This window comes from Gadus morhua, chromosome 4 (assembly GCF_902167405.1).
Source record: "Gadus morhua chromosome 4, gadMor3.0, whole genome shotgun sequence".
In the NCBI taxonomy this organism is placed as follows: Eukaryota; Metazoa; Chordata; class Actinopteri; order Gadiformes; family Gadidae; genus Gadus; species Gadus morhua.
This window is the reverse complement of record NC_044051.1, coordinates 5,390,192-5,413,755: the sequence shown is the minus strand read 5'-3', so window position 1 is coordinate 5,413,755 and position 23,564 is coordinate 5,390,192. Positions and strand designations below refer to the sequence as shown.

Sequence of the window (23,564 nt, the reverse complement as noted above, 5' to 3'; positions counted from 1 at the left end):
TCTCATACCATGGTCGGGAGAAAGTTCTGTTGTACGCTTTTCCCTCTATCCTTCGTTTGTTGGTTAATACGAATATCCGGTTTGTCTGATCCAAGTTGTTTGATGGCTAATTTATCTTCAAATTTTAACCTATCAAATGTTTTTTTTAACAGAGACTCATCAGTGTTAACCGCAGGTGCAACACCACTCGCCATGTCTGCCGAAAGATGAAAGATACTGGCGGAATAATTCGAGATAAAACAACAACAGTCCTAGAATATGACCATGGGGCAGACTACTTTACGACCATACGGGCGTCTTATAGCGCGGATTGCAATTATTATTGCAGCCTGCAGGGTTATGCGAGAAACATACGGAGGGACGAGGTCGCTGAGCTGCCCTGCCCCAACATCGCATGACACATTAAACTCAACTAGAATCGCCACCATCTTCCAAAGATATTTGAAAAGCCTACAGAAACTATAGATAGATAATGTGACAATCACATTATTAAAAATAAACTTGGAGCAATGATTAACTGAGGAACTATTTTCTTGGGAGCATGCTTTTGCAGGGAGTTCGGTGCCCCACCTGCCCATATTGACGGCACACGCGGGCTCAGAGGTAAGTTGTTGGTGCATTGGTTTCTGAATGTCATACAACCCATTATTTCCTTTTGTGTTACCATTTCAACTATCTTGACGGGTTATAAGCTGCTGTCAATTTCTTCAGCACAAGAGGCGTGATCAACGGGCCTAGTTCAACTGACTCTGTACACGATTGGCTGCTTGCCGTCGCTTCCCTGTCGTCATCGTGTTAAACCAGCCAATAGTGCACCAAGGGGAAAAGCCAGCATGGTGATTGGCTCCCGCAAAAACGTTTCGGAAGCAGAAAGAAATGTATTGCTCTTCTCAAGACCTTCGCCGGCAGATGGGTGGGGCTACCCAGTCTAGCCCCTCAGAGGACGAGTCAGGAAATTTGCACACGAGTCGGGAAATTTGCACATTTGCACAGAGAAGAATGTCGGCAGATCGACATTTTGCATCACAGTTGCGTCATAGTCTACGTTGTTTTTGAATAATTTGACGGGAGTGAGAATAAACTCACTCCAGGAGAAGTGAGCTGTGAGTATTTAGCATCTTTATATTGTATTGCATCTTTATATTGTATTGTACTTTGCACGTTTATATCTAAGTATTTTTCTTCAAGTTTACCACTGTTAATAGATTTCTTTCAACACTTTACAAAATGTCATGTGAGATATATATATGTAACCCACGGTTACCATAAAGTATTTTCTTTGTGTATTTTGCATAATTGGAATAATAATAATAGTTTGAATCAACACAAATTCTTATTGTTATACCTCAGGCTTTCCAGATAACGGGGTCCAGACCCCAAAGCCCTTCTACAGAACCACCCCCTTTCCAAAAGCCCCAATCCAATCCAAAGCCCTAACAGACACCGTCGTGTTAGCTCCACCTCCCTACCCTGCCCCACCCTAGCTCACCACACTAGAGTCCTTTGGCTTAGGCTTCAGACTAGGGTAGCTTGGGGGCAGGGGGCTGATTCTGGAAGGCGGGGGGGCGGTGGTAGGGCTTTGTTGGAGGAAAGGCTTTCAAGTACGTGAAAGCGCCGGGGAACCGCTGTGCGGGCGTGGCTCTGGGCACAGGCGTGTGGGCTTTGCCACCGCCGTGGTGGCCGGGACACCTTACCAGTCGTCGACGGCCGACGCCTTTTCTCACTTTCTGATGTACGTGAGCAGGAACTCCGGGTAGGTCCGAGGCCGATAGGTCGGGGGCGGGCGGCTGTTGTTAGGGGTCGGTAGGGCTGTGGCGGAGGAACGGCTGACGAGTATGTAAAGGGGCCGGGGAACCGCTGGGGACTGTGGCTCGCAGGCGGGGTGAGGGGGGGGGCTGTTGTGAGCGGACGGTAGGGCTGGGGCAAAGGGACATTTTTCAAGTATGTGGAAGCACCAGGGAACCACTGCGGGGCGTGGCTCTGGTCACAGGCGCTGGCGCTTCACCTCCGGCGCGACACCCGGGACACTGTACCAGTCCATGCCCGACGCCTTCTCTCGCATTCTCTTGGACATGCCCTGGAACCCCTGGTGGGTCTGAGGGCAGGAGCTCGATGGCGGGGGACAGTGGCTCGCAGGCGGGGTGGGGGGGGCGGGTAGGGCTGTTGGGAGGGGGCGGTAGATATGTGGCTGAGAGACGTTTTTCAGGTACGTGGAAGCACCAGGGAACTGCTGCGCGGGCGTGGTTCTGGGCACAGGCGTGGGTTTCACCACAGGCGTGGGTATCACAGCAGGTGTGGGTATTACCACAGGCGTGGGTTTCCCCACCGGGGCGGCGGCAATGGCGACCAGTAACCCGGACAACGAGTCACCCACGACCGCAGCCTTCGCCTTGTACGTGAGCAGGAACTCCGGGTAGATCTGAGGCCGGTCGAAGACGACAAAGATGGAGGGTGAACGGATGCTGTCCACGCAGCTATCGTAGAAGAGGGTGTCCCTGCCGTCCTTGGAGGGGGGGCGCACGTAGTCGGCCGAGCCCCGGGTGTGGTGACCCACCAGCACCCGGGACACGAACATGGAGCGGACCGTCGAGGCGTAGCTGGTGTATGTGTGGGAGTAGCTGGCGTCCCGGGCGAAGTAACTGCCTGAGGATGGGGAGAGAGACGAGGGGAGAGGGGGAGACAGAGGAGAGGAGGGGAGGGGAGACAGAGGTGGAGATAGAGGAGAAGAAAGAGGAGAGGAGAGGAGGAGGAAGAGTGACAAGATAAGAGAGAAAAGATAAAGTGTTGCTTTATCTCGAGATAATTTATTTGATTGTGCTTTGAAACATAAACCATCATTGTATCGATTACATGCAGAAAATACCAAAAAACAATACATCTTTTTCAAAAAAGTTTGACCCATTTCTTTCGAGTATATCGGCACATCTAAACTTTGATTGTGCAACCTTTGGTTATCCAAGCCGTTCCAACACATGCCAGTTGTTAAAGTGGCAGTCTGTAGGATCTATTGGCATCTAGAGGTGAGGTTGCATATTGCAACCAACCGGATATCTTCCCTGTCTCACCTTTCCCTCTCAAAAGCCATAGGACAGGAAAGGCAGCCTGTACTGGCTTGTGATGTGGCAGTAGGTGTTGACCAGCTTTAGCTCATAGTTTGATAGTGTAAGAATGACAGCGATTATTTAACATTTTAAACTCTAAAGCCTAAATTCTAAATTCTGGAGCAGTTTGTCCGTCCTAGGCTACTGAAGAGGCATGGACTCATTGTAAAAATTCACAACGATGATTTTTTATGGGCTATACAATAACTAAAACACACTTATGAATATACCTTCTCTGCCAAAACTGTTCTGCTAGATGCCGCTAATTGTAAACACTGCACCTTTAAGTCCTGAAGCGATGTTGTAGTGCTTAGCTTACCCTTGCCCAAGATGGTCCCGTGGGTTCCGCAGATCCTCCAGTCAAAGTTCGAGCAGCAGATGGGGTCGATGAACTTGGAGTCTGTGCCGTGGAACAGCTTCCTCTCGGCCACGGAATGCCCGCCGTTCCTCGTCTTCATTTGTTCCCTTTGCCTTTTAGAAAACACGATTTAAAAAAATCGTTATAAAAACATACTTTTTTTATAACATTATAAAACATTACAAAAAATAGCGATAACGTCATAACGATAAGATAATGTTATAACGTAAGATAACGTTGTAAAATTAATTAAAATTAATTAATTTGATTTTAAAATGACATTTGATCATAATAAGCATTATCGTTTTGAGTCCCTCGTGTCTGCAATTCTACGGCTTTTCCGACCAACTGACATACAACTGAAATTGGTCCCAGAGACTCTTGTTCTGAATCCTCTCGATCTTCACGATGTCAAAGGCGGTCATCGTCTGACGAAACAGCGTCTCCACCTTCTTGTATTCTTTGGACGAATCTCGCAGCAGTACTTTCTATGAGAGACAGAGGAGAGAGCTCTTAATTTACCTTTGAGAACCGTTAGAACAACCCAAAGGTTCATGTCATGAAACTCATCTTTTTAAATACTGTTTACTCATCTTTTTAAATACATCCCAACGGTATTTATCCCCAGGATTACTTTTTCAATGCATCATCAATACAACTTTATTAATCACCAGGATGTCATCAACATCAACACTGGATAAAAATCAGAATAAGGTTAACATCATTCTCTAATAATGAATATAACATTTCTAAAAGCACATGAAATTTATGATCTCGACCTGAAAAAGGAAATGTAGGTAATGTTGTTGCATGTAACCCTTCTATGTAACCCTATAATAAGGATTATCATTACCTTGTGTCCAATCTCAGGAACCTGGGACTTGTCCCAGTGTCTGGGAAAAGCTTGGACATTTGGTGGACCATTTGGAGGCCTTTTACTGAAATAAAAAAATAACAATAACTTCATCTGAAGCGTAATAGAAAGGACCCGTTCTGTGTCTATTTTATGGGCAGCGGTCCAAAGTACCTGATGTAAAAGTGGGTGTCTCACTGAAATATGAGGATCAACGTTAGGACAGAGGTGTGACGGCAGATCTGGCGATACAAAGTTGCTTTACTGGTGCACTCAATCGTCGGTACTGTCTAGTACAGGGGTTCTCAAGTGAGGGTACCCTTAACCCTAGGGGTACTATGGGGTACTGCAGGTGGTACTCAGAAAATCTTAAAGTTAACTCTTTTTTTTTTTCGCCCTGAGCAACTTTAAATACTGAAACGTAGGCAATAGATAATCGAGAAAGTGGTTGAAACATGACCCTCTTAATGTTCATGTTTACACTGCCAAATAGAACACCCATATATTATTCATGTTAAAAAAAAATTTTTTTTATGCCCATAATGTTTTGTGCTAGCTGAAAAAGTATCTTAGAGGGGGAACACTAGTAGAAAAAGTTTGAGAGCCACTTGTGTAGCGGGACCAAGACGTTTGACTTCTCCAAAAGCAAACAGAGAGGCAGTCCGTCCTCCAGATGGAACTCACCTTGTCCTGTCGTCCTGCACGTCGGCGGAGGACCGGAACCGAGGCCGTCGCCTCACCTGCCTCTGGGTGCCGTATCTCTTATTGGTCTGGATCATGTCTGCAAAATGCAAAGGAATACAAATCTTATGATGCTACTTTTCAATTGTGTCATCCAGCAGACGCTGTCTAAAGCGACTCACAGTGAGTTCACATAACAGATCATTAATAAAGGGTTGAGTTGTTACCGGAAGGTTGCTAGTTTGATCCCTAGCTCCTCCTAGCTTAGTTTCGAGGTGTCCATGAACAAGACACCTCAGCCTAACCTCTCCTGACGAGTGTGTGTGGTTGTATTTTCGCTTACTCGCTTTGGATGAAAGCATCTGCTAAATGCCCTAAATGTTAATGTAATGAGCTTGGGGTTTGAACCAGCAACCTTTTCTGCCCAGGGGTTGAAACTCCCTAGCAACGTCATCATCGTCGTATGACAATCTATACCAGCTCATGGGGTGTACACTGATAGGTGGGTCGGGGCTGGGGGGGTAACGGTGGCCTCACCCTGGAGGCTGAGTGTGTAGGTCTGGGACCCTGCGGTGAACTCCACCACCTCCTGGGGGTTGTTCTGGAACTTCTGCTCCAGCTCTGTGCTGCTGTTGGGCTGGAGAGAGCGAGCGGGCGAATGAACACATGCCGCACACACATACAGTAAACATATGAGTTGAGTAATACTGTCGTTTCTGTTTATTTGTCTGTTCAAATCAGTTATTCAAATAAATATTTAAGCACAATTCTACTCCGCCACCAATTATCTACCCTGCCCCCCCTAGCAGGTACTCTAAACTTAACGTTAACAAACCACAAACTAACTATTGGCTGGATTATTGCGTTTGCGGATGTGAGCCGATATAGGCTGGCACCGCTTTGCGATGGTGCTGAACTCACTGGTGAATCGTACTGGTTCCACTTCCCATGCTCATCCTCCCAGTACCAGAGCCACTCGGTGGTGAGTAGGAAGGTGGGCTGGAGGACTGAGGAGATGGAGGAGAGACGCCTGACCTTCTGGAGTCCACACGTCATGGTGTCAAAGCACACCGCTTCTACATCCACCGTGCTGCAGGAAACATCACACACCGTTGACCCTCAGTATGTGGGTTTAGAGATCACAAGTGCAGCATAAAAACACAACACAGCATTCCTTCAATCAATTCAATAAAGAAAAAAATACTTAGGAGACACTAGAAATCAACAGGAACATACTGAGGTTTCAAACTGGGATTAAACGGAGTAGGTTTATTTAAATTAAAATGGTTTCGAAACTGGGATTAAACAGAGTAGGCTAATTCAAACCAAAAGGGTTTCAAACTGGTATTAATGGAGTAGATTCATTTAAACAAAAAGGGTTTCAAACGGGGATAAAATGGAGTAGGCTATTTTAAACGAAAAAGCGTTTAAAACTGGTGTTAACCGAGCAGGCTCATTTCAACAAAAAGGGTTTCAAACTGGGATTTAACAGAGTAGGCTAATTTAAGCCAAAGCGTTTCGACTAGAGAGGTAAGAGCAGTGGCAGGTCTCCTTGTAACGACTACAGCCTTCTCATCCTATCAGCACCTTCAATCCTATACCCCAGGGGTCGACAACCCTAGGCACGCGTGCCACCACTGGCAAGTGGCCGGCTTAATCAATGGCACACTTGAGAAAATAAATATATTATCAAAAAATGTCACCGCACAATGCGGCAGCATAATCATTACTACCGATTTTTTTTGCACTTTATTCTGTTTAGGGCATTTCCTCCCAGTGCAAATATGTTTAACTGAGTTACTGAAAGCAGTGTTCTGAAATGGAATCAATTAATAGTATGTAGCCTAAACCTTGTGAGTAATATAGAACAAAATATTTAAAATATGGTTGCAACTGGCCTGTATGCATCGGCTTCACATGGTTTTGCAAAGCTTTACATGTCTTAAAGATATGATGTGGATGGTTCCAACATTCTCATATATTCTCGTTTTTTACATTTCTCACAGTGCAAATATGTTTTTGAATGAGTTTCTGAAAGTGGTGTTTTAAGATGGGACATATGTAATTATAATTTGTAATCCCATGTTGCAAATATAACAACAAAAAAAACATTATACAATTCCAGGTCTTCTGGAAATGTTTTTGGTCACTGTGTCATAATTCAGCGTAATATTTAATATATTGTTGCTTAAGGCACACTCATTAACGAGAAAATGTCAAACTGGCACTGCATGTTGAAAAGGTTGCTGACCCCTGCTATACGCTGTTGTATGTTGCATACCTGTATGTTATTTTGGGGTTACAGTAATCCTCTTCTATCTTCTCTGAGCTGTCCAGCAGCATCCACTGATGGCCCTCCAGAACTTCCCAGCTGTAAGGCAGACTGTAATGAGCTCCGAAACACTTTTCTGAAGAAGACAGAGAGGAAAAATTGATTATGCATCGGTGATTTATGAGGCTAACAGTTCATTTCAACAGTTCATCTCCGGTGCTCTGGTGGCATGAGGTTTCTGCTGTCTGCTATAAGATTGGTTCTGAAATACAATTCAGTAGTTTGACCCACTTGTGGCGCCAGGATTTTGATTGTGGGTGGGCCCCCAGAAAACTGGATGGGCCAGTTAAAATAAGCCCAAAAAAAACAAAACAGGTTCCCCCTCATCTCCGTTTCAGCGCTTTTCTGCGGCACTGAGGACAGCGAATCAGTAGTCTACCTGTGTGGCTCTTTTGTCGCTGTCCTCAGCTCAGCTTGACAGCTTGACAGCTGGAAAGAGTCTCTCCACAGTACATGTAATCATGGGCAATGTGAGGAGGGCCCGCAGGAGACTGTTCATGTTGGGGAAAATATCCCGGGGGCACGCGTCGGGCACTTCTACCGAGTGTTTCTTATTTCTCGTTCATGGTCTTATTGGCCTTTCCCTTTCTTTTAAGCTGCAGCACAAACACAGTGTGCTCTGCGTCTTCCAACGGAATGATAAAGTGCGCGCAGGCAGGCTTGATGAGAGCCTTGTCACCAAATGTGTCTGACCATGGCAAGCAGGCAGCAGCGGCTCTTATAAAGCCGTATGTGTCGGGTTTGGAACGATCATCTGCTTGTCCAGTATGTCATTCCATAATTACTGCAGGTCTGAGTTTTGCTGTACAGGTGATGATTTGCCCAGAGTAGAATCAACGTGCGTATTGTCTAACCTGGCCGGCAACTTCCTCTTGCGTGATCCACTGTTATCCAAGCGCACAATCTCATGTTTGTTCATCAACTCATCTGTCAGTGCCATTACATTATCAAATGCACCACTTTCATTCCTGAATTGTGTGTAGCTGTCCTTGAGCCCTTCAATCAGATCAATACAATCTGTAACTGATAGTGTGGAAGATTGCAAGCCCTGGTTGAATGTGACAAGCAGAAACAAAAACATTTTCGTTTGCATTCGGTGCAGTAGGGAGTCAGCTTCAAGTTTTGTTTGATCAGAATTTTGAATGTGGCGAGGTTCTCCAAAATAGGTCCCAGGATCGTAACACCATACTGACTGCTTTTGACCATGAGCTCCACCTCGCATCACAGGATCTCTCCAGCACCAGTGTTTTTTGCCCTGGTCGCATCTGCTTTTGAATTTCCAGAAATTTGGCATGTCTGTGCGCCCCAGTATCTGATGCATACTGCCACTAGCTCTCTTTTTGACAAGCCTATGCACTCATCTGCTAAAATCACATAATATATGTCCGGCTCATCATGCAAATCTGCCTTTATTTTTTGGACAAGGAGTGATGCTGTGATTTCCAGTATCTCATTTTGTATAGCATGGTGCAGTAGTTTACCATTCTTGGGTAATTCCTCTAGTCTCTTCTTTTTATTTCTGGGTCATATTTGGAAACCAGGTCAAGTAGTTCCAAAAAGTTACCCTTGTTCAATGCATCTGGGTTTTCCCGATGCCCACGCAATGGGATTTTATTCTTTTTTCACAGAACAGGACGAGATCTATTACCATCATGATGTGCTGTCTATGCCTTTCAATGTCTATGCCTTTCAATGAAGCTGAACAACGATGGCATCGTTGTTCAGCTGGTTAATAATATTTCCCTGTCCTGGCTGATGACTTTGCTTGAAACCATCCATTTTCCCCAGCGCTGCAGCGTGTACCCTGCTGACTTCATGTTTGCCACAACCCTCAGAACAATGTTTCCAGTCGTTGAAGCCCGTATTAATGAATCTAGCCTCATTAGCTGCTTCAGGGAAATGACTTACAAAAAACAGCATCTCTTGAGATGCTGTATTCCAGCCACAGGGATTTTGAGTACCACCAGTCAGAAAAACTCCTATCTTTCCCCGATATGTGTGTGGCTGGGAATGTACAGAGTTTGGGCTGGCTTGCAGGCTCATCTATTGATGACAGGTCTAACGGAGGTTGTGACAGGTCTTCTTGGGGAACGGCGTTTATAGGCTACTGAACCCTGTCTCCTCCTATAACACATAAAACGCTATCATAAGTTACCTCTGCCAACTGCCAATATTATTTTTCTCTCCAGAAAATGTGCATACAGATAGCCAGACACTAGCGTTTATGTTAGCCTAACTGTTAACCTAATTGCCTTCCAGGTGTGAGGGTGTGGGGGGGGGGGGGCTACGGGAGGACTTGATGGGGAGGGGACGGCCGATCAGGATGGTAACTCGTCACTTGTAATCGCATTACTTAAAATGAGTTTCCTCCTCCTGCTCCTCGCAGCGTTTCTTGCTGAATTTAAATGAAAACAAGCTGCTTTGCTTTGCGTTTCATATTAGCTAATAGCTAGCAGCTGTCTGCGTCTGTCTCATTGAGCTTGCTTGAAAAGCTTGCGCGCCAACGTCGTTCATTTCATTGGATCACTTGCAGCCTGCGGGCAGGCAGTCCACACGTGGGGTAGAAGCCGCTGATTGGCTGAGAAGCTTTTACTCAAAGCTTTCCTCAGGCTGCTTATTGGATGAACAGCTAGATTGAAAATCCCTCACTACTCACTATAGGCCTGGGTCAAAATGTGCGGGCCCGGACCTAAAATGGGTGGGTCAATGGTAGCGCCACGGGTGGTTTAAACTCACCTATGGGGTCGATACAGTTGCCTTCGAGGAAAAATAAGCAAATCTCGATTTTATCTGAAAGACAAAACAAACAATGAACAATTGTTTTCAGATCAATTGATGAGCACCAGTGGCGGTTTTAGGCACGGGCGAAGCAGACAGCCGCCCAGGGCGGCATTATTTCATGACACATGGGGGGGCAGCACGAGCACTTAAAAAATAATACTAATCCGCGCCGCAAGCGGTTTTCTGTTATCAATCATATCACTGTGTGGGGAATTGGCAAATTGGAAAAAAACATACGGTGACAACAAACGTAAAAATATCAAATAAACGTTCTGCTTTACCTTGGGGCGGGCTTCTCCTTTCACCACCTCCAGTAGCAACAACACCAGCACTACTAACAGCACCACCAGTAGCACCAGCACTAGAAAATGGAAAGGTGGTGGAAACGTGACCCTTTCAATGTTCAACTTTACGTTGCCAAAAATAATGTATTATTCATGTTCGATTTATTTTTTTTTCGGCCGAAAATGTTTTGTGAAGGGAGTATTTGGTTAAAAAAAAATCGTAGGGGTGGTACACTAATAGAAAAAGTTTGAGAACCATTTGTGCAACGGGACCAAGACATTTGACTTCTCTGAAAGCCAACAGAGAGGCAGTCCGTCCTCCAGGTGGAACGCACCTTGTCCTGATGTCCTGCACGTTGGCGGAGGACAGGAAACGAGGCCGTCGCCTCACCAGCCTCTTGGTGCTGTAACTCTTATTGGTCTGGATCATGTCTGCAAAATGGAAGGAATACAAATCTTATGATGCTACGTTTCAATTGAGTCATCCAGCAGACGCTGTCTGAAGCAACTCACAGAGAGTTCACAAAACAGATCATTAATAAAGGGTTGAGTTGTTAACGGAAGGTTGCTAGTTTGATCCCTGGCTCCTCCTAGCTTAGTTTCGAGGTGTCCATGAGCAAGACACCTCACCCTAACCTCTCCTGACGAGTGTGTGTGGTTGTATGTCGCTTACTCCCTTTGGATGAAAGCGTCTGCTAAATGCCCTAAATGTTAATGCAATGAGCTTGGGGTTTGAACCAGCAACCTCTTTGGTCCAAGGGGTTGAAACAGCCTGGCAACGTCACCCTCCCCCAGCGTATCACAATCTATACCAGCTCATGGGGGTGTACAACGATGGTGGATCGGGGGTTGGGGGGGGGGGTAACGGTGGCCTCACCCTTGAGGCTGAGTGTGTAGGTCTGGTACCCTGCGGTGAACTCCAACACCTCCTGCGGGTTGTTCTGGAACTTCTGCTCAAGTGCTCTGTTGGTCTGGAGCGAGCGAGCAGGCGAATGAACACACACACATATTTTTACACACCCGCCAATTATAGACCCTGCTTCCCCTTGCAGGTACTCTAAACTTAACGTTAACAAACCCCAAACTATCGGCTGGATTATTGTGTCTGCAGATGAGAGCAGATTCAGGCTGGCGCCGCTTTGCAATGGTGCTGAACTCACCGGTGAATCGTACTGGTTCCAGTTCCCATCCTCTTCCTCCCAGTACCAGAGCCACTCGGTGGTGAGTAGGAAGGTGGGCTGGAGGACTGAGGAGATGGAGGAGAGACGCCTGACCTTCTGGAGTCCACGCGTCATTGTCTCAAACCACACCGCTCCTCCATCCACCATGCTGCAGGAAACATCACAAACCGTTGACCCTCAGTATGTGGGTTTAGAGATCACAAGTGCAGCATAAAAACACAATGCAACGTATGCTCAACCAATTCAATTATGAAAAACAGACAGGATTATAGAGGTCAATAGAAATCAATTATAGGGACAATAGAAATCAACCGGAGCAAACTGAGGTTTCAAATTGGGATTATACAGAGTAGGCTCATTTCAACTAAAAGGCTTTTAAAGTGGGATAAAACAGAGTAGGCTAATTTGAAGAAAAAATATTTTAAACTGGTATAAATGGTGTACACTAATTTCAGCAAAAAAGGGTTTCAAACTGGGTTAAAACGGAGTAGGCCAATTCAAACAAAGGGGTTTCTAACTTGCATTAAAACGGACTAGGCTCATTTAAACAAAACGAGTTTCAAACTGATCTTAAACCGAGTAGGCTAATTTAAACAGAAAGGGTTTCAAACTTGGATTAAACGGAGTAGGCTAATTTAAAACAAAGGGTTTTGACTAGAGATGTACGAGCAGTGGCAGGTCTGCTTGTAACGACTGGAGTCTCCTCATCCTATCAGCACCTTCAATCCTATACGCTTTCGTGTGTCGCATACCTGTATGTTATTTTGGGGTTACAGTAATCCCCTTCTATCTTCTCTGAGCTATCCAGCAGCGTCCACTGATGGCCCTCCAGAACTTCCCAGCTGTAAGGCAGCTTGTAATGAGCTCCGAAACACTGTTCTGAAGAAGACAGGGAGGAACAATTTATTATTTATTGGTGATTCATGGGGCTAACACATCAGGTCATCTCTGGTGCACTGGTGGCATCAGGTTTGAAAGCTGTCTTCTATGCGATTGGTTCTAAAATATGATCTATTCGTTTGAACTCACCTACGGGTTGGATACAGTTGCCTTCGAGGAAGAGCAGACAAATCTCGGTTTTATCTGAAAGACAAAACAAACAATGAACAATTGTTTTCAGATCCATGGACGAGCACTTCCACGTAAGGTTTAAAATGGGTTTTAAAGACATCGTGTTGCACTTAAAACAATTTTTACTACGTCATAATACATAACATTTATGACACCGTGTTGCATTTCAAGTAATATTTATCATTGTTTTGAAACAGATATATCAATGTAAATGGACTGCATTTATACAGCACTTTTATAACCAGTGGCCACTCAAAGTGCTTTACGATATTGCCGAACTTTCACCCATTCATGCACACCGACGGCAGTGTTAGCCACGCAAGGCAACAGCCAGCTCGCCGGGAGAAGTTAGGGTGAGGTATCTTGGTCGGAGACACCTCGCCACTCAGCTAGGAGTAGCCGGGGAATTGAACTAGCAACCTTCCGGGTACCAGCCAACCCACGCTGCCTCCTGAGCCACGCACTGTCAATGTGCTGATTCACTCACTAGTAGCACCAGCAGCACCAGCAGCAGGGACCTGATTGGTCTGTCCTACAGGACTACTCAGGACCTCCTTGTTGATGTACATCGACTCCATGGCCGCCATGAGGTCGTTGGGGATGCGGCTGTTCTGCAGCATCTCAAAAGGCTGCGGCTCGTAGAAATCGTGGGCCCGCGAGCCGCAGCAGTTACGACGCAGGTATCGCTCACAGATGTGGATCCTAATGCAGCCCTCCTGGCATCTGTTGTTGGTGTAGTCGAAGCACACCTTCGAGGGAGAGGAGAGGGGGTGTTTATGGATGATTGCCACAGGGAAATTCACGTGGCAAGGCAATGGTGATCTCCATAGTAAAAGATAAATTAAAGAAAGACATTTTAAAGAATTTTAAATCAGATTCAGAATTAAACTTTTATTTTGGATTTTTTTGTGTGTGTGTGTGTGTGTGTGTGTGTGTGTGTGTGTGTGTGTGTGTGTGTGTGTGTGTGTGTGTGTGTGTGTGTGTGTGTGTGTGTGTGTGTGTGTGTGTGTGCAGGGACACCACGGAAAATGTATGTTTGGTACATGAGCTAAAATAAAACAACCCTGAAAATAGTCTTACAGAAATTAATATTAAGTTTATGTAGAACTTCAACTTGAAATAATCATACAAGAACTTAAAGAACATCAACCTTTCAGTCAACACAAGCTCAACTAAACATCATGAATCAAATCTCCTTACGACTGACGCAGAGGTTTGAGTGACAGATCTAATGTCCCTCCCTCGCCCCTAATAACTATTGGACATTAGCCGCGTTTACATGGACACTTCTGATCCGATTAGATTTCTAATTGGAATCGATCGATTCCTATCATGCAATCCGAATGTATTGTATAAACGGCATTTACAAAAGTGGTAAGTGTACGTTCATATGTATCTCGCACACAACCGTTATGTTGGTCTGGACTTATATATGATGCTAAAAAATGGATGTCAAATAACTTTCTCCAGCTAAATTCAGATAAAACTGAGATACTCAACATTGGATCACAGCACATGTCAAAGCAAACAAACTGTAAAGTCTGCACAATAGATACCAGGGAGCAACAACAAGCATATAAGCTGTAATAACCGCACATAGCCACAAGATGGCAGCACCATCACACATATGAAGAAGCCGGAGGCGGGGACTCAATATCATAGCCAATCAGATTACATACTACGTCATAAAGGCCGAGCCTACTCCGTATCTAAACAGCGCGTAAGCAAGAATAGAGCAGAAACTCTAGAGGTAGGGTAGCCCTGATGCCCTGTTAAGCGTCTCTCCACGTGTGTATATACAATTCCCCTCCTTTTGCTTCATAGTTACCATACCGAAACTTTAACAAATTAAGTGAGTTAAAAGCAATCCTGATTTGATAACCTTTTCTAAAGGAACACGACAGCGTTGGCTTTGAACCTGTCTGGGCGGTACTTAATAGTGAAACGAAAGTCTGCCAGCTGAGCAACCCAGCCATGCCCTGAGGCATTTAATTTGGCTGTTGAAAGGACATAAATCAAAGGATTATTGTATGAATAGGCAGTGAAATGTGAGTGGTAAAGGTAATCCCGGAAGCGCTCACAGCACCTGCTTTTCAGGCGGTGTCAGCGTTCGTGAACCATATCCTATTACCACCATTTTCCCTTTCTGTCTTTGGTGAAGGACTGCTCCCAGCCCCTCTTCTGATGCATCACATTGAAGCGTAAAGGGCTCGGTGAGATCTAGGTAGCCTAAGATGGGTGGCACAGTCAACTTGTCAATGAGAGAGTGCAGCCTTTCTTGATGGCTTGATGTCTGTGTCCAGTCAATGGGGCAAATTGGGGGCAAAATTACCTTTGTTTCCTATGTTCACCCCTTTCTTCTCTTTCCCCCTTGATACAGCGGTTTTGCTAACCTGGAAAAGTTTTGTATACATGTTCTGTAGTAGAAGAGAAATCCTAGCAGTTCTCTCAGGTCACCCACTGTTGCAGAGACACCACCTAACACCATGCGTCCAAGAAAGCGCGCCTTCCTCTTGAATGCTTCACACACCTGGACTCAGTTTGACACCATGCTTCTGGTATCGCTGTAGCACTCTTTAGATGCATTGAAGATGACCCTCGAAGCTGGAACTATGTACCAAGTTATCGTCCAGGTACGGTTGACACATGACATCTCTTAGGCCACACAAACACTCCTCCATGTTTCTTTAAAATTCGGCAGAGGCCGAGCTTAGGCCAAATGGGATTCTAGTCCAGTGTTATGAACCCTAAGGAGTGATGAATGCTGTTAGGGGTTTGCTCTGCTCATCTAAGAAGCCTTGGTGGTATAGGCAATACCCTGGTCCAGGACTGAAAACCAATAGCTGCCAGTAAGAGAGTCCAGCATGTCTTGTATTCTGGGAATTGGCAGTCAGGTAATGACTTTATTCCTACCGTACGTAGGGGAATTTAATCATGCCTATCTCTCTACATCGCTCCCAACTTTTCACCAAATTGTCATGTGCCCTACCAGAGACAATAAAACACTGGATTTACTGTATGCAAACGCACAGGATGCATACAGATCCACAGCCCTTCCTCCCCTTGGCAGGTCAGACCATAACCTGGTTCTAATTAGTCCCACCTACACACTCATTGTTCAGTGGCAACCGGTAACCACAAGGACAGTCAGGAGGTGGTCTCAGGAAACCCATGAGCTCCTGCAAGGGTGTTTTGAGGCTACAGACTGGGATGTGCTCTGCGAACCACATGGGAATAACATTGACTCCCTGACGGACTGTATAACAGACTACATCTCCTTCTGTGTTGATAATGTGGTTACTGCTAGGAAAGTGAGGTGCTTTGCAAACACTTTCCCACCAGTGACTTAAAAGTTCTGCTAAACAAGAAGAAGGCATTTAGGGACGGTGACAGAGAAAAGCGGAAGAGCGTACAGAGGGAGTTGAGAGTGAGGCTGAGAAAAAACAAAGAGGAGGAAGCATTCAGGAGAAAGCTGGAGAGCAAGCTCCAGCAGAACAACATAAGAGATTTGTGGTACATTATGAAAACCATAACCGGTTTCAAAGTGAAAGGAAATCAGGCAGAAGGCAGTCAGGAAAGGGCCAATGAGCTGAACGGGTTCTTTAATAGGTTCAGAACAGGGCCTTTGGCTAGCTCCCGGCCTCTGATAGCCACACAGACCCTACATCCTCCACCCTCACAAAGCCCCCCCCCCCCCTGCCCGTAAGTTAATTGGACCTCACCTACTCCCCCCCCCCCCAACATACTCTGACCCCCACCGAGAACCACCACTACCCCACACTTCTCTGACCTGTCTGTGTGTCTCCATCCGCCAGGTGAGAATGCAGCATGAGAGACTAGGCCAGAACAAGGCAGCAGGTCCAGATGGCATCAGCCCCAGGGTTCTGAACGCCAGCGTAGGTCAGCTATGTGGCATTCTACAGCATCACCTCAGCCTCAGCCAGGGGAGGGTGCCAGTGCTGTGGAAAACATCCTGCCTTGTACCAGTCCCCAAGAAACCCGCTCCCTCTGTCCTCAATGACTACAGAGCAGTTGCCCTAACATCACACATCATGAAGGTTGGTTTTGGCCCACCTGACTCCACAGGTGACCAGCTATCTGGACCCATTGCAGTTTGCAAAAAGGGTGGGGGATGAGGACGCCATCATCTACCTACTCCATAGAGCCCCCTCCCACCTAGACAAGTCGGGGAGCACTGTGAGGATCATTTTTTTTGATTTTTCATACAGCCAGTAATGTCACGTGAGAAGCTGGAGCTGATGCAGGTAGACACCACCACAATACCATGGATCATGGATGACCTGAATGACAGACCCCTGTTTGTGTGGCTGGGGATGTCTGTCTCTGAGCAGGCAGTCAGTGGCACAGGAGCGCTGCAGGGGACTGTGCTGTCCCCTTTCCTCTTCTCACTATACTCCTCAGACTTCAAGCATAACTCTTAGGCTTGTCATTTACAAAAGTTCTCAGACGATAGTGCGGTAGTTGGGTGTATCTGTGGTGGAGATGAGACAGAATACAGGCAGCTGGTGGATAACTTTGTTGCATGGAGTGGGGAACACCATCTTGTTGCAAAGACCAAGGAAATGGTGGTGGAATTCAGGAGGGCCAGGCCTGAGCTAAGCACCATCTCTATCCTTGGGGATAAAGTGCAGGTGGTAGAGAGCTATAAATACTTGGGTGTGCACATGAACAATAAACTGGACTGGAAGCAACAAACAGAGGCTGTGTACAAGGGACAGAGCAGACTCTACTTCTTGAGGAAACGTAGGTCTTTTAATTAGAGCTGTCCGTTAAACGCGTTATTAACGACGTTAACGCAAACCAAATTTAATGGCGTTAATTTTTTTATCGCGCGATTAACGCAATTATTTTAGAAAAAAAAAAAAAAAAACTTTTTTTTTTTCTTTGGCTCAAAACAAAGAAGCAGTAGCCTGACTGATATGTTCAAATGACATTTGTTCAAAGCAGTCGTTTAATTGCACTATAGGCTCTTTTTTTGTATCGTCCTGTTTTGATCAGTGTATATGCCAATGTTGTTATCAATAAAAAATCATTTGCACAAGGCAAGCCGATGCACTTCAGCATGTTGATAAGAGAATTAAAATGAGAAGAATTATGGGACAAAAAAATCAAGGGATATTTAGCATAGAAAAAGAATTTGCGATTAATCGCGATTAATTAGAGTTAACTATGACATTCATGCGATTAATCACGATTAAATATTTTAATCGCTTGACAGCTCTACTTTTAATGTGTGTAGCAAAATGTTACGTATGTTTTATCAGTCTGTTGTGGCAAGTGCCATTTTCTTTGCAGCCATCAGTTGGGGCAGCGGCATCAGGGCTTGTGACTCTAAAAAGCTTAACGAGCTGATTAGGAGGGCTGGCTCTACGCTGGGGACTGCTATAGTGTCCCTGTGGGTGGTGATGGAGAGAAGGATGGTACAAGTAAACAAGTGTTTTTAGTGGTAGGCTACGGCAGCTAAGCTGCAGAAAGGAGAGATTTAAGAATACTTTATTAACCTACTGCAATTGCACTTCATAAAGCTCCCCTATTAGTAAGGACAAAATAATATTAATTTAAACTTTAGCTTGAGCTGCTTATATAAACTTAGCACAAAAAGTTAGGAAAGTTGTGTTTGGTTGATTATTTCTCTGTGGTTACAATGCTTTTTGGCAATAAATCTTATACCGTTGGAAAGCCTGTGTAGTTCCCTTTCAAATGGTGCTCCATTTGTAAGGAACATACACTTGTGGGATGAGCAGCAGAGCTGAGCATGTGGGTTGCGTTCATGAAGAATTTGCCAGATCATCTCTGCCAATGCCAAACAGCTTATTCTGCCATTGACTCGTTTGGTGTATTGGATGATTGAAGTTTGAAGAAACAAGACGTATTGTTAATTAAACAATTTATTCATTTCACAAACAAGAGCCTCGGTAGCGTGTGGAAGAACCACACACAGCCACAACAGCCTAGCAATTCCTCATCATGCTGGTCACCAGCCTGGTCACACACCGCTGTGGGTGGCATCCCATTCTTCAACAAGCATTTGTCGCAAGTCAGCCAACGTGGTTGTGTTGGTCACTCTGGCACAAACAGCACGCCCAAGCTGATCCCACAAGTTTTCAATGGTGTTGAGGTCAGGACTGCTAGCAGGCCATTCCATCCTCTCCACTCCCACATTCTGGAGGTAGTCTCTGATAAACCCCGCCCTGTGGGGGCGAGCGTTGTCATCTTGGAGGATAGAGTTCGGTCCCAGACTGTGGAGATATGGGATTGCCACTGGTTGTAGAATCTCATTGCATTGAGATTGCCTCCAATGATGACAAGCCTCGTTTTTCCAGTAAGGGAGATGCCACCCCAAACCATCACACTGCCTCCACCAAAAGAGTTATTCTATCGGTGCAGCAATAAGCATTGCGTTCTCCACGTCTTCCCCATACTTCGACCCTACGATCCAACTGCCATAGGCAGAATCTGGACTCATCACTGAACATAACGTTCCTCCATATGTTCAGGTTCCAGTGCACGTGTTGCCGACACCAGCGCAAACGGGCCTGACGGTGAAGGGCAGTCATGGCAGGACTCCTGGGAGCCCTATGAGACCGGAGGTTGGCTGGGTGTAGTCTGTTCAGGATTGTCTGGGCAGAGAGCCGTCCGCCATTTCGTCCTGCAAACCTTGACTGCAAATCTGTAGAAGACAGCCTACGGCACCTAAGTGCTGACAGGGTGATGAAATGGTGATCTTATGGTGTCGTCTTCTTGGGACGCCCACGTCGCGGCCTGTCTTTGACATCCCCCGTTAGGGCTGGGCGATATGGACAAAATCTTATATCACGATATGAGTAATTTTATATCATGATATGGATATATATCACAATATGGTATTTTTGAAGTAAATTAAAATAATAAATGGCTTAAAATAACCATACTTCACATTTGATCAGTTTTTTCTTTTATTTTGAACTGGAATTTCCATGCTTACAAAGGAGTAAGTAGCGAACAATCTGTCATTAACTGCAGTGTCATATAGTGCAAACATCTTGTAAACATTGAACTGTTTTTTCAATACAAATAACATTTTTTTTTTTTAAAGGTGTGCTTCACACCTGCCTGGCTGTCAGTCAGTGCAGTGTAATATAAAATAAAAATCACAGCATCACACAAATATTTTAAATACTAATTATACACTTATAAAATAAAGTTATGTGCTGTGCAAATAGCTGGTGGTAAAAATAGAACTGTTTCTTCAATACAAATGAGATTTTTTTTCAAGTTAACAGGTGAGTCTCACACCTGCCTTGCTTCAGTCAGTGCAGTGCAATATAATTTTTTTTTTTTTTTTTTTTTTCTCTCTCGGTATTAACGATATGGCCAAATCTCTCCCGGTAGACACTTTCATATCGTCCACGGTATGATATCGTCATATCGCCCAGCCCTATCCCCCGTTATATAGAACTTGGCCTTCAGTTTGGAGACGGTACTAGGGCTCACTCCAAATAATGCCGCAACTTGTTTTTGCGGAACACCAGCTTGAAGTTGCCCAATCAGGTGCCAATTAGGTGCCAATTAGGCACCTGATTGGCAGCACCTGGGGGTACCAGAAGCTCAAAACAATTCTCAATAGCATTAGCATCAGCAAAATATCCTGTTTGGCAATGGCAGAAAAGTTTGACAAATGTTTCATGGGCGCAACCGACATACTCAGCGCTGCTGCTCATCCCACAAATGCATGTTCCTTACAAATGGGGCAGCATTTGAACTAAACAGGCTTTCCAACGGTATAAGATTTATTGCCAAAAAGCATTGTTATCACAGAGAAATAATCTACCAAACACAACTTTCCTTACTTTTTGTGCTAAGTTTATATCAACCTGTATTTTTAATTTTGTACTTGTATATTGAACCCCTGTATATTGGACCATCCATTCCACTTTTTCTATCCTAGGCTAGGTATTGTGGGCTCATGGTTTTGTATAGGTGGGATATGTATGCATACATGTGTTGTGTTGTGTGTGTATGTATGTTGGCTGCTGGAACATCTAAATTTCTCTGCTGAGATGAATATCGTATATCTTATCTTATATCTCATCTTAAAAAGGTCACTGCCTGTGTTGTGTTAATATTCAACCAAAGTGTGCGCTCTCGGTGCGTGTGCGTGCGTGTGTGTGTGTGTGTGTGTGTGTGTGTGTGCGTGTGAACTGCACTGATGTTGACAGCCTCTCGCTGGTGTGTGTGCTGCGTCCCCCCATTGGTTCTCATCAAGGTTCTATTTTTAGTGCGTGCAGAGTTTAGGGATTACTGACGTCATTCTGAACAACACAAAACCAACCGTTTCTCCTCCTCTCCTTGAAACACACCGATTCCCGCATGGACCCAGGGACCGCCTCTCACGGCTGGACTGGGTGTGCGCGTCTGCGTGTGTACAACCCAGCACGTACCTTTGTATGTGTGTCAGCATGTCTGTGTGTTTTCATTTGCGCGTGTGTGTCAGTGTGTACACGTGTGTTTGAGTTTATGTCAGCGTATACTGTACGTGTGCATGTGTATGTTTGTATGCGTGTCCGCGTGTACGTATGTGTGTGTGTGTGTGTGTCAGCACGTACGTGTCAGGACAGGATGTACGTGTGTTTGTGCATGTGTACGTGTCTGTGTAAGTACATATGTGTGTATGTCAGTGTGTACCTGGGTGCATGCATGAGTACGCAGGACGTGTCTGTCTGTGTCTGTCTGTCTGTCTGTCTGTCTGTCTGTGGCGTAGGTGAGACTCACACAGGTGGGAGGGCAGCCGGGCGGGGTCCTCCTCCATGCGGCCGGTGGGCCGGGCGGCGGACTGAAAGAGAACGAGCACACACACACACGCACACACGCGCACACACACACACACGTCACTGAGGGGGCTTTTGCTTTGGTAACACTTTCTTTTAAACAACTCAGATTAATCTACTTTCTGACATTATCTAATTTAAATTGCTGTTCAAAACCTGTCGTCCACACACGTCTACAGGAACGACCGGGTTCCCACATCTCACTTTCACTTCAGAAGAGGAAGTGCAATGTTGTATTTGACTAAACAAATTTCTTCCAATGCCTAGCCAAACTCGGGGCACTTTAAATTTGAAAGTGGCATCAACGTTTATAAGAAGACGCAGAAGAAGGGACGATTAGGAATAAATGTTGCATGGGTGAAGTGACCCACCACGCAACAATACAAACAAAAAACTCAATCTCCCAGCCCATGAAGTCTCTCCATCACATAGGCGTGTAAGGACTAACTAGTTACCAAACCAGTTTACCATTGAGTCGTCACTCGAAAGTCCGAGGGCTAACCACACCCTCTTATAAAACAACCGTCCTGGAATTTATCACTCCGTCAACACTATACCACGTATTATACCACACGCCAGGTTATTTTAAGAGAATGGATCAGACAGACAAAACTGGCCTACCATGTATAACCCAGTCAACACTACAACAGATTTCAAAAGGCTCTGCTTACCTGTGCCCGCTGTTACCTGTGCCGGCTCGCCAAGTTGAGTTGTCCGGATCGCGGCCTTCCGAGCTTGCTCCCCAATTGATGAAAAACTATTTTGATTCTTTGTTGTGTGGTGGTCTCGTGCCTCCTCTATGACTCGGAGAGTGGTAAATGTTCAACACGTGGTTTATTCTAACAGAGACACAAGGTAAACGAGCTTGAGTTCTGGAGGTGGTTCATGAAGCATCTCCCAAACACAGGTAAACAAACAGTTTATATTGGGAGTGGGAGGAATGGTAAATAAGCCACGCCTACACGTTCTAGTTTACCCAGGTAAACCTTTGGTCTGTCTTGGCTTTAGCGGAATGGCCATGTTTGTAGTCTTTAACTTATCTACAAAATCATCAAACCTTATATGGTGTTGTCCATTACGTGGAGAACCATTCATAACTGTTGACACATGTCATCAGAAATAGCATAGACTAAAATAATTTACATCACCAACCCTTTCCTAGCCCTTAATTTTATTTTTTAACGCTTTAGAGCGTGCATGTTCCTTATTTAGTCATCCCGGAAGAAACTTAGGTTTCGTTTTCCAATCATAAGAAAAGGAAACTCATGCCGACTGCTGCCGTGAATAACCGCGACCCTTAACAAGTCTAAACGAAAGACAAGTCTATCGTTTAGACTTGTCTTGCTTCGTTTCTGTGTGTGCAAAAAAAAACTGTTGGGGGACAACCTACCTATGCCTCTATGCTAAAACCACCACTGCTCTCACTCCAAGTTGTACACGGCTGTGAACTCGGTGGGTTCATGGACCTTGTGAAGAAAGGGTGGGTCGCGTTTATTCACGGCAGTAGTCGGCATGAGTTTCCTTTTCTTACGATTGGAAAACGAAACCCAAGTTTCTTCCGGGATGACCAAATAAGGAACATGCACGCTCTAAAGAAGGGTAATAAACAGCACTGAAAAACCTCTTATTAACATCATTGTATAATAGGTTTTAGATCATATCTTTAAGTTATTGATTATTTTTTTCCATATCTATTATTTATTTATTTGTTATCAATTGTAGTAATACAATAACGACATAAAGTACAACTAATATAGGGCTGTACACACCACTTTGCACAATCTTTGAACACAACCCATAGGTAAGTTGTAGGTCTACTGGCTTATGAATATCATACATCCCATTCTTTCCTTTTGTGATACTATTTAAACTTTCTTGACGGGTAACAACTCTGCGCTAGACCCGTCTCTGTCTCTCCCATGGGCGGTACAGCGCTCTGTTGCCCTCTGGTGGCAGAGACGCACCACGCCCCTCAGAGGACGAGTCGGGAAAAGTGGGCCACCGTGAGGGCGCAATGGTCAGCGATACTCTTTCCTGCTCGCTTCCTCCGCTCCGTGGCTGCACAGATATCCATGGGGCAATTTATCCAAGCGG

The 23,564-nt window shown here is 45.2% G+C and overlaps 1 protein-coding gene across 3 annotated transcripts; it reads right to left on the bottom strand.

Moving 5' to 3' along the window:
* Positions 1 to 936: 936 nt before the first annotated feature.
* On the bottom strand, positions 937 to 23,008 carry LOC115542671 (protein mono-ADP-ribosyltransferase PARP12). 3 transcript variants are annotated; one of them, XM_030355025.1, is made up of 19 exons: positions 22,861 to 23,008; positions 22,142 to 22,309; positions 21,415 to 21,475; positions 13,130 to 13,391; positions 12,601 to 12,654; positions 12,324 to 12,450; positions 11,551 to 11,719; positions 11,268 to 11,361; positions 10,726 to 10,822; positions 10,388 to 10,467; positions 10,062 to 10,115; positions 7,275 to 7,401; positions 5,915 to 6,083; positions 5,531 to 5,630; positions 4,997 to 5,093; positions 4,313 to 4,397; positions 3,817 to 3,947; positions 3,421 to 3,572; positions 937 to 2,643 (listed from the first exon to the last, which is right to left on the bottom strand). In XM_030355025.1, exons 4-19 carry the CDS (start codon positions 13,260 to 13,262, stop codon positions 1,985 to 1,987), a joined length of 2,328 nt encoding a protein of 775 aa, XP_030210885.1. In that variant the 5' UTR covers positions 13,263 to 13,391; positions 21,415 to 21,475; positions 22,142 to 22,309; positions 22,861 to 23,008; the 3' UTR covers positions 937 to 1,984. The 3 variants fall into 3 exon arrangements, with proteins under 3 accessions (XP_030210885.1, XP_030210887.1, XP_030210886.1); XM_030355027.1 differs by having other exon boundaries at positions 13,139 to 13,391; XM_030355026.1 differs by having other exon boundaries at positions 22,158 to 22,309.
* Positions 23,009 to 23,564: the final 556 nt, after the last annotated feature.